The sequence below is a fragment of the Parasteatoda tepidariorum genome, chromosome 4, assembly GCF_982258835.1.
Source record: "Parasteatoda tepidariorum strain Cologne lab strain chromosome 4, Ptep-v5.0, whole genome shotgun sequence".
Taxonomy (NCBI): domain Eukaryota; kingdom Metazoa; phylum Arthropoda; class Arachnida; order Araneae; family Theridiidae; genus Parasteatoda; species Parasteatoda tepidariorum.
The window spans coordinates 15,783,920-15,795,966 of NC_141758.1; the positions used below are offsets into that span (position 1 = coordinate 15,783,920).

Sequence of the window (12,047 nt, forward strand, 5' to 3'; positions counted from 1 at the left end):
TTATAGCGTGAATAAATGCACCTTTTGTATATCTGAAAATGATGCGTGTCTTCGCGAACAGAACTTTCAGACAGATCTAATTATCTGTATCTGTGCTTATAATTAAACCACATTTCAATTGCTGAGAAGCCTGTTCAAGAGCGATGCGAAATCAAAATAAATTTTCAGACTTAAAAGAAGAATACTTATCAACCAAGCTTCTGAACTCAAAAGAAGTCCTATTTATTATTAATAACTATAACTTTTCTAACCATTTCGATAAAATAGTCAATATTCAGAAAATACTTTATTTTTTCAGTATCCACCAGCAAAATGTATTGCTGTCAGATACCTATATTATATTCTAAAAATGTGTGATCAAAATAATGTTCTCCCGGAATTAAAATTAATGTTAATATATTTTATTTTCTGAAACGGTAGTTTCTGAAATTTGAACTACCTCATTTCTCTCTCAACATTTGTCAAGTAAAAGGAACCAGTATTTTTGTATTTATTTAAAATTACATTTCTTAAAATGATTTTATAATTCATATACCTTATAATTCAAAATTTTTTGAAACGTTTTCACAAAAATAATAATAAATTATAAATAATTATTTAAAACTACTTTTGGCGTAGAATAATCTTTGGGTAAATGAATTTTATAACTGTGTGTAAAATGTTTCTATGTGCAAGAATCATCTTTATTCCGCCTTTACAATTGTTTTGTGTTGTAGACTAATAATTTTTACTTATTTATGTGAAGCGCAAAGAGCTTAGATTAGCGGTTTCAATTACAAACAAACTATAGGAACATTTTCAAATTAATAATTCAATACAATTCAGCTATATAGACTTTTTTCTCTGCAGATTTAGGTGTAAAATCAAGAGAATCATTCGATTTCTCTTGTTGTGAGTGACTGGCAGCATATTTAACGAGGCAATCCAGCGCAGTTTGGTTTTCCTTTCTGGGATTTTGTAAGCATTTCACCAGCTTTGTTTGCACACTAGCACCAGCCTTGTCTGCACTGTATCTCAGCATAATCTCATTCACGTGTACATCTCGGTATGAATGCAGTTTTATCACCTGAAATTTATAAGTACTCACATAAAAAATATTTCTACGCACTGAGCAATTTCCTCGATCTTTCTTTGTACTGTATTATTACTCAGTAGAATTTTTTTTAATGATGTTTTAAAGCTGGTTTGTGCAACATAGTGTGTACTATCTCAATTACAGCTGATAAAATAGGTTCTTCACCCATAATGTGCGGTTTTTCAGACTTTGCAACCAATAAAGAAATGCTATGAGAAGTGCACAGTTCATCGTCATCTCGTTTAGATGTTGCCCTTATGAGTTGTTGCAGGGATGGTGTTTTCTAATCATTTTCTTGGACTTTGTGTTTGTTTTGTGAAAAAACGTTAAATTCTTATCTTTTTTGTCACTCTGGATTTTATTAAATGTCTCTTAAGCTTAGAAGGTTTCATTGAATCATTTGACATATTTTTATTACGAAGTAGATATGGCGGAGGGGGAGTACTATGGTGAGCTACAGATCTAGCCTCACCTAACTTTATTTAAAGCTTTAAATTTATTTAACACCGTTGGCAACGTTCCGTTGACAACTGAGTTGTAATTTGGATTTTCACTTTTCCAGTTTTACCTTTTCATTCTCGGCCGTCAAACCAGATGGTTGTGTTCTTGTTTTTAGTTAATAAATTTAGTTTATGTATGAATGATATTTCTTTTCTTTATGCATAACGTTCAATAGACCCTCGAAGACACTGGGGCCTAAAAGTGGTGACCCGTTTGGACATAGAACACGTATAGTCTGCAAATAGAATGTGTTTCTTTCATGGTGGTGTCAACTGGCGTTCAGTAAGCTTATTCTACGACGTAAATATGGTCATTTATTTCAAATATTAGATGAAATTTAAATTTATAAATGCTTAAGATAATGCAAATTTTTTAATATTTCTATAAAGTTAATTGAACTTTTTAAAATATTCTGTCATTATATTTGACATTTAATAACTACTTTTCAATTTCGTAAACTTTGTTACTCTAATCTTAATTTACTATAAATTTCAATTACAATGTGTGAAAAGCAATGAATTTTTAATTAGAGTATAAGAAATACAATTAATTAGTTTCAACTTCACTTACAATAATTTTAATTTAAAATGAAGTATTCTTCAACTGTATTTTGCATTCTTTCTCAAAATGCATTTATTAACTTGTGTTTGATATACTTCGATTAGAAATTTAAATTTGTGATTTATTGTGCATGCCTTTTACTTTTTGCTCTCTGACTTGCTCATATAAACAAAATGCCTGACGAAATTACTGCTTCTGAAAGCGTGGCAGATGTTGCTCGCGTCGCTTTTAAAGCACCCCCGTTTTGGCGCGCTAATCCAGAAGTGTGGTTTATTCAATTGGAATCTCAGTTTGTCGTATCTGGGATAAGCGCCGACGACACAAAATATCACTGCGTTGTGTCTGCTCTAGATGGAGACGTTCTAACTTTAATTTCGGATATTATTCGGCAGCCACCTACTGATAATAAATATGAAACGATTAAAAATAGAATAATTGCAAACTATGCAGATTCCGAAACTGCTCGTTTGAAAATGCTTCTTAAAGACTTAGAATTGGGAGATAAACGACCTTCTCACTTATTACGCTCCATGCAAGATCTCGCTGGTAATTCTATAAGCACAGAAATTTTACGTTCACTTTTTCTTCAGCGTTTACCGGTCTCCGTGCAACAAATTCTTTCAGTTTGCATGGAAAAAGGTGAGCAAAATTTATCTCTCCTAGCCGAGAAAGCCGATAAAATTTTGGAAGTAACTCAAAATTCATTGACAGTTAATTCTATAAATGTGACAGATGACAATTCGCGTTTTCAAAAATTGGAGGATGAAATTCGTAAACTTTCAGAGACCGTTACACGTTTGTCTAGACAACAATATCGGAATAAAAATAAATTTAGCACACGTAGACAAGGTTCTCGTTCAAGGTCGACACAGCGCACTGTGGCTGGACCTCTATGCTGGTATCACTATAAATTCGGTACTAAAGCTAATAAATGCATTCCTCCTTGCAATTACGCTCAAAATTCGGAAAACTGATTGGACCCTCTGTTCATGCGACGGCAGATATAGGTCCTAGTCAAAGTCGCCTATTTGTATACGACAGACTCACCAACCGCCAGTTTCTTATAGACACCGGGGCTTCTGTTTCAGTTATTCCAAAAACACATATGCAGAAAAATTTGATTTCTAATAAATCTTTTGATATTTACGCTGCTAATGGTTCGAAAATTGCAGTTTACGGTCAGACAACATGTACTTTAGATTTCGGAATTTCCAGGCGATTTCAATGGAAATTTCTTGTCGCTGACGTTACTCAACCAATTTTAGGAGCGGATTTTCTTACCCATTTTAAATTGCTGGTTGATTTAAAAAATAAAAAATTGATTGATTCCTTAACTTACGCTGGTATTAAAGGGGAAACATTTCCTACTTTCTCTTTGGGTTTAACAACTATTGCAGAAGATGCTGTTTATCGAAAATTATTATTGCAGTACCCTCGCATATGTACGAATAACTTAACTTTCAGCACTTCAACTCATGATGTTCAGCATCATATTCAAACTACAGGTCCTCCGGTGTTTGCAAAAGCTAGACGTTTGCCACCGGATAAACTTGCAGCCGCCAAAAAAGAATTTGATTATATGTTAAAAACCGTCTTATGCAGGCCTTCAAGTAGCCCATGGGCAAGTCCCATTCATATGGTGCCGAAGTCAAACGGCACTTGGAGAATATGCGGTGATTACAGACGGTTAAATTCTATTACAATACCGGACAGATACCCTCTCCCACACATTCATGATTTCGCTTATAGCCTAAATGACTCAAAAATTTATTCAAAGTTAGATTTTGTTCGAGCGTATCATCAGATCCCAGTCGCGGAAGCAGACATTGAAAAAACAGCTGTTATAACCCCTTTTGGCTTATTCGAATTCACTAAAATGATGTTTGGGCTCTGCAATGCAGGACAAACTTTCCAACGCTTCATGCATGTCGTTTTAAGGGGATTAGAATTTTGCTTCGTATACCTTGATGACGTTTTAATTGCTTCCAAAACTTTAGAAGAACACTTAACTCACTTAAATATAGTTTTTAAACGTTTTGATGAATACGGAATTGTTTTGAATACCGAAAAATGTGTGTTTGGAAAATCAAAGTTAACATTTTTAGGTTTTGAAGTGTCTCCCGATGGAATTGCTCCTTCACCTAGTAAAGTGTCCGCAATTACCGATTTTCCCCAACCTAAAACTGTATCGGAATTACGTAGATTTTTAGCAATGTTCAATTTTTACCATAGATTTATAGATCACGCTTCCGAAAAACAATCTCTCCTTAGTTCCTTACTCACAAATAAAAAGAAAGACCCTACACCCATTAATTGGACAACCGAAGCTGTGTGCGCTTTTGAAAGTTGCAAACAAGCCATTTCTAAGGCAGCAACACTTGCACACCCCACACCCGCCGCAAAATTGTTTTTGCATACAGATGCGTCCGACATCGGTATAGGCGCAGTCCTTCAACAGCTAAAAAACTCCACACTCGAACCTCTAGCATTCTTTTCTCGCAAACTCACGCTCACGGAAAGGAAATACAGTACGTACGATAGAGAGTTACTCGCAGTCTACTCTTCCATACGGTACTTCGCTCACATGTTAGAGGGAAGAGAGTTCCATGTGCTAACGGATCATAAACCGCTGACCTTCGCATTCCAGCAAAAATCGGATGACTCTTCACCTCGTAAAAACCGACATTTACAGTATATAAGTCAGTTTACAACGTCGATTCGTCACGTGCCTGGAAAAGAAAATGTTGTTGCTGATGCACTTTCCCGCATTGAGGAAATAGCACTCACTGGTCCAATGGACTACGCTGAACTTGCAGCAGCGCAAAAATCCGATCCCGAACTTAGCACTTTAAAGTCGTCAGCTAATTCTAGTTTAGTTTTCAAAAATATTGTATTTCCTCCTGACGGTATAATACTTTGTTGTGATACTTCTACTAATGTTGCACGTCCATTTATTCCTCAATCTTATCGACAAATAATTTTTTACAAATTTCATAACCTGTCACATCCCGGTATACGCGCAACAATTCGTCTCATTAAACAAAGGTTCATTTGGCCTTCCTTGAATAAAGATTGTACCCTGTGGTGTCGAGCTTGTGTCTCGTGTCAGAGAGCTAAAATTCAAAGGCATACGAAATCACCTTTAAAAGATTATCCTCTAACTTCTGATAGGTTCGCGCATATACATATTGATATCGTCGGACCACTTCCTACATCGAAAGGTTTTAGATTTTGTCTCACAACAATTGATCGCTTCACGCGTTGGCCTGAAGCAACGCCAATTGTTGACACCACTGCTGAAACTGTTGCTGCTGCCCTACTGAATACCTGGATAGCTCGCTTTGGAGTTCCAGAAACTGTAACTACTGATAGAGGAGCACAATTTGAAAGTGAACTTTTTTCACAATTATCCAGAATGCTGGGTATACACAGAACTCGAACAACAGCTTACCACCCACAAGCTAATTCAATGGTCGAACGCTTTCACCGACACTTAAAATCGTCCATTAGAGCCTATGCCACAGAAAAATGGATCGAAGTCCTGCCACTAATTCTTTTAGGAATGAGAACTGCTATTAAAGAGGACCTCACCTTTTCAAGTGCAGAGATGCTCTATGGCACAACCCTTCGATTGCCCGGAGATTTTTTCCGACCTTCCAGTACTGGCAAAGAATCCCGCAATGTCCCGGTTTTTGTACAAAAACTTCGTGAGTTCATGTGTACGTTGCTTCCTACTCAAGTACCACGGCACGGACAGCACAATATTTTTGTGCATCAAGACTTGAAAACGTGCACACATGTGTTTGTGAGAATTGACAGTGGCCGCCGAAGTCTCGAACCTCCATATCACGGCCCACATAAAGTTGTGAAACGCAACGACAAAGTGTTCACCTTAAAAATTGGAAATAAAGAATCAACAGTAACCATTGACAGACTTAAACCATGTTTTACAGACAATACGTCCAATGTGCATCCAAGAGTTGAAAATCTCCCCACAAATCCTCCATATAAATCTATTCTAAAGAACAGTATGGAATCTTCACAACAATCAACGAATCTTACACCTTCCAAACCGAAACAGCATAAGGTTAAATTTGAAAACTCTCCTCGATCTTTAACCAAAACTACAATGAGAGGAAGAAAAGTTCAAGTACCTGTTCGTTACCCGCAATAGACATTTGCGCAGTTTATTTTTGGTAACGTTCGTGGACCTCACTGGAGGGGGAGTACTATGGTGAGCTACAGATCTAGCCTCACCTAACTTTATTTAAAGCTTTAAATTTATTTAACACCGTTGGCAACGTTCCGTTGACAACTGAGTTGTAATTTGGATTTTCACTTTTCCAGTTTTACCTTTTCATTCTCGGCCGTCAAACCAGATGGTTGTGTTCTTGTTTTTAGTTAATAAATTTAGTTTATGTATGAATGATATTTCTTTTCTTTATGCATAACGTTCAATAGACCCTCGAAGACACTGGGGCCTAAAGTAGACACATAGGTCAAGTACTATTTCCTGTTAAAGAAATAAAGAGATATTCAATACTTCGGCTTACATTTTCTGTTAAAAAGGCCAAAAAAGAATATGATAATTTGTATATTAAATATTATACTTGTAGCAAACCACTGTTAATAATTACTAACTTTTTCTGCAGTAATGCTGCAGTAAAGCCCTCTTGAATTAATTATTTGACGAGAAGGATAAAATTTCAGGTAATTTTTGTATAAAGTAAAATTTTTTTAATTAACTTCTCGCACAAAAACATCTGTATTTACAAAAAAAATTGCAATCTCTTCCTAAGATTTTAATTAAAAAAAAGTCATTCCTTAATTTAAGTTAAGGGAATAATTTACGTTGATTACTATTGAAAAACGTGATATATAGTTTTTTCAAACGAGATCCATTTCATTCAAATATACTTACGCAACAAAAGTACTCTGTCTGCGCATCAATACAAAAAATGCAACTAAACCAAAACTTCCAATTAACAATGCATAACTTTTTTATTGTCTAAGACTGGCAAAATTTGCTTACATACTTCGTATCAGCATAACATTGAACTAAATTGTTGATTTGATGTCCGACTTTTTTATAGTTTATGTTTATATTGTCGACAAATTAGTGCATGTAGCTGCGTTTATTGTATTGCTGTATAAACCTGTTTTCGACCGTCTGATTCACATCATGCTAAGCTCGTTATTAACTTAAATAGCAGGCGCCATCTAGAACAGGAAAATCATAGGCGTGTCTAGAACTGGCAAATCAATATAAATATGCAAAATAATGAGTACAAGTCGCACCATTTACATGAACTTGATTTGATCATTTTTGGATACTTCTAATAATTTCAAAACGGCAGACCTATCTCTGGTATAAATTCAAAAAGGTAGCGGTACCTCTCTCTGGTCTGGTCACTCTGGTTCAAAAAGGTAGCGGTACCTCTTATACCTCCCTCTGGTATAAATTCAAAAATGTAGATCTCTCTCTGGTATAAATTGGAAGAGGTAGACCAACTTTGGTACAAATTCAAAAAGGTAGACCCCTATCAGGCATAAATTCAAAAAGGTAGTATTAGTATTGTGTCAGTAGATTTTCTTTTATTTTCGTTTGTGAGGGATTATTTAAGTTTCTTTTATTGTTATTTCATTTTTACATTGTTACTTTATTGTAGTTAGGGTGTTGATGGAAATTTAAAACTTAAATTTATTGAACTGAATTGAACAATAACAGTTTTAGTAATAATATCAAAACAAGTTATACACTCCACTGTTACTGCAAGTGACAAATTCAATTGAAATAAGTTTTGCCAATGCTCATTCACAAGTATTACATAACGCTCAATACTTAAAAAACATACTGTATTTTACGCATCCACCAATATTTCTGTTTTACTCAGGTCTTAAAAATCTTTACTATTTTATTTATTGTTATTTATTTCAATTTATAATACAATAAAATGAATCACAGTTTTATTATTTTATATTAAACATTGCATGGACCCCCTGACGTTGTTCGGGGACCCCTAAATCAATTTTAATTTTCTACTGACCCCCAGAATGATATCGGGTACTCCTGGGGCTCCGTACGGACCACTTTGTGAACCACTTATCTAATTGCTTTCTAAAGACAATCGAACCAAACTATCATTTAGTTTGATCAAAAATTCTCAAACATTTATTTTTCATTTTACAAAATACAAATCCATTTTGTCTGTTTTTTAATACTATCTGTTTTCAATATATATAAAAATATTACAATATTTCTTTCTTCGTGTTTCATTTTTGACTAAGCAATTACTATTTCGATTTTCCTATTAATGCTTCGAAACGCTGATGAGTGCCTTTTATTTTGGTCAAAATTTTGGCATAATAATAAAATTTAAAATAAGGAATTTTAAGAAAACTTTGACTTTTAAACTAACATGATCAATAAACAAAAATTGTGATTTTTTTCAAATTTTTTCTGATTTGCTACACGCGACTAAATATTTTTTAGAATGGTAGGCAATCAAAAACTATAGCTTTCAAAATTTTGTTCTATCTTGCCAACATTTGAAAAAAATTTTATGTCAACTTTTAAATCATTCACATGTAATGGGGTGAAAATTAACTAAGAAAGAACTTCTATAAACAACGAAAAATTCTCTTAGTAGGCACACAATTTAAATTTTAAAAAATTCTGACAGAAATATATGATTAAATTGCATAAAAATTGTATCTTGCAGAGTGAAATCGATTACGAATTTGAATTCAGCGACAAAAAATATTCAAATTTCTGGACGAAAACCTAATGCATTCGAAAATATAAAAAAAATTGAAATTTATTATAGCGTGAATAATGCACCTTCTGCATACCTGAAAATGATAAGTGTCTTTTCGCGAACAGAACTTTCAAACAGACCTAATTATCTATATTTGTGTTTATAATTGAACAAATTTTTAATTGTTGCGAAACCTGTTCAAGAGCGATGCGAAAACAGAAGAAATTTTTCAGCCTTTAAAGAAGAATACTTATCAACTGAACTCAAATGATATGCTTTTTATTATTAATTACTATCACAACTTTAAACAAAATTTTTAAAGAAATAAATAAACTTTTTCTAACCATTTCAATGAGATAGACAATTTTCAGAAATATTGCTTTTTTTATTTTTAGTATCTACCAGCCAAATGTATTGCTGTCAGATACCTCTACATTAAATGCTTTCGGCATATTAACATCTGTAAAAATTTCTAACGAAATGAAAATTTATATGTAATATATTTTATTTTCTGAAACTGTAGTTCCTAAAATTTCAACTACCTCATTTCTCTCTCAACATTTGCAGTGATGCCAACTGCTCATCTCTCTGGAAAAGTTTTAATAAAGTGGTAACGTATTTAGTAGTATAACTTTCAAAATATGCGCAGTTACCCTTTCTTTAAAAAGGAGTAACCGAATAATTAATGCTTTTAGGTTGCATGTAATAGGATTTTCATAATTTTTAAAATTTAGTGATGGAAAAATTATTTAAAGTTAAAAATACTCAATTATAAGTAACTTAAATTTCGTTGCCACTAGAAAATACCATTTTACAAAATGGAGCAAGTTGGCGTCTCTGCATTTGTCACGTAAACGGAAGCAGTATGTTTTTATTTATTTAAAATTACATTTCTTAAAATGATTTTATAATTCGTATAACTTAAAATTCAAAATTTTTTGAAACGTTTTCACAAAAGTAATAATAAATTATAAATAATCATTTAAAGCTACTTTTGTCGTAGAATAATCTTTGGATAAATTAATTTTATAATTGTGTATGAAATGTTTCGATGAGCTTGAAAATTCGTCGATATATTGCGAAACACGTAAAAAGTAAAATTAAAATTAAGAGAACTAAACTTTTGATCGCTCTCCTGACCACGCTATGGGAATTGGACAGAATTCGAATTTGAAGGAAAAGAAACTTAACAAAAAAATGCGCAGTTATATGACTTATTATGTTTCTTAAAATATTGTCTGCTTCACTACTCAATTAGTGTAATTAATTATTGCAAATTTAAGTTTTGGCCCTTAAAATCAATAAGATCGGTCCTGAAATTTAATTCCGATCATTAGTTTATATGTTATTCAGAGTTCTTATTTTTTTGCTACAAAAGCAAAGTACAAACGAGATAAAGTTGAGACTAAACACGTTATGCAATAAATGCTAAATATGAGCTTATTTTAAATCATTATTTATTACAGAATTTAAATTTTATTTAAATAGTATGCATATCCAGGATTGATTAAAATTGCAAAAAGTGGTGACGATTAAAATTAAGAATTTTAATAAAAGAGGTTCTTAAGTTTGTTTTTTAACCCTTTCGCGCCGACTGTCACAAATACGTGACAGCAAAAAACCGTATCAATCAGGGTGAAAAGATAAAACTGGTAATCAAAGTATTTCTTTAGCAGTTTATTTGTGGGCGGAGTTATAATTGTTTGATTTTTTTAATTCACCATTACTTTGTTCAAAATAAAACTATTTAGTTATACTTTGAATTAACATTGATTATATATATTATTAAACTAACAATAATTAAAATAAAAGCAAAGTAAGTCTGTCAAATTAGTAACGACTACATTTAAGTTACCGTTTTTTATTTAATTGCAACTTGATTCTTATTTTGTACGAATGCTTTTCTGAATCACCCGTCCCCAAGGGGTTAAACCCGATGAGTTTGCAAAATGTTGTTATTGATTAAAGAGTCATGGCATAAATTGCTTGTTCACTGTAATAAATAATTCATTGTAATAAACAATAAAAATGATAGCAAATACATAGAGTAAATGTTAATTTTTTTTTCTTCGTATGCCTGTTTTTAGGCAGTTGGGGTGCGATTGTTCCAGTCTTTCAGTGGCGCCATCTATGGCCAGAAATTCGACTTCTGCCACGCTATTCACACAACCAGAAACCGATTATAGGGCGGGTCACATTCAAGCACGAAGGAGAAAGAACATAGAACGTACAAAGAGAGAAAGAAACATCCATGCCTTGCCCTGGATTCGAACCCAGGACCTTTCTGATGCGAGGACAGTTCCCCACCCCATACACAGGCCGGTCGGCAAATGCTAATTTTAATTAAGTTTAATAACGCTCACATCAACGATAATATTAAAAAACGTCAAATGTGCTATCTTAGTCTTAAACTCCATGTTTAATGCCAAATTGCAACTTGATCTTAGAAGCGAAAGATCTATCTTAAAAAAGCTATTCACTTAATATTAACATATGCTTTTCTTTTCACTTATCCTTCCTATGTAAAAAACTTTCTTCCTCAGAGGATAGAATTCTGGGACGCCTCGTCAGTGCACCTTAATGCATTAGTTATAACAGCATCAGATCCGACTTGAAAATTTATCAGACATTAACGCTTTGATGAATAAACTTAACGCTGTACAATTAATGTTGCAGCAAAATAAAATTTTGCTGTTCTTAATTAAGAATTATTCATCACAATTTACTTTTTCCGGAGGAAGAAACAGCTCTTTATAGCTGCTTTAACTGATGAATTTTAGTAGTCGTCGAAATCATTCTTTCCCAACCTCGAAAGAAATTATTTCCTTACCTACATTTCTAGTTTTTCCTATTTAACTAGTCTTGTTGTGTATTAACTTTCATTTCTGCCCTTTACCCACGATATAAGAGATTCACATTGCTCTACATTTTATCATTTACACTTTCGGCATGAACTCCGTTTTAAGGTGGCGTGGTGTGCAAGTGCCGTATGTAGGCGGTATTCACGTTATGCACTGTGTGCACCAGAGCGATATATGTTCGTCTTCCACATGATGTGCAAGCGCTTTATTTAGCCGGCATTCAAGCGATGGCCTGTGTGTAAGAGCGCTATCATTAGCCTGAACACCGATTTTTCAATGGACGAATAACCG

At 33.5% G+C, this 12,047-nt stretch overlaps 1 protein-coding gene across 1 annotated transcript; it reads left to right on the forward strand.

Annotated features, from left to right (window-relative positions):
- The first annotated feature begins 2,310 nt into the window (after positions 1-2,310).
- Positions 2,311-3,111, forward strand: LOC147810752 (uncharacterized). Its single transcript, XM_087162065.1, has one exon. The coding sequence runs from the start codon at positions 2,311-2,313 to the stop codon at positions 3,109-3,111; it is 801 nt and encodes a 266-aa protein (XP_087018191.1).
- Positions 3,112-12,047: the final 8,936 nt, after the last annotated feature.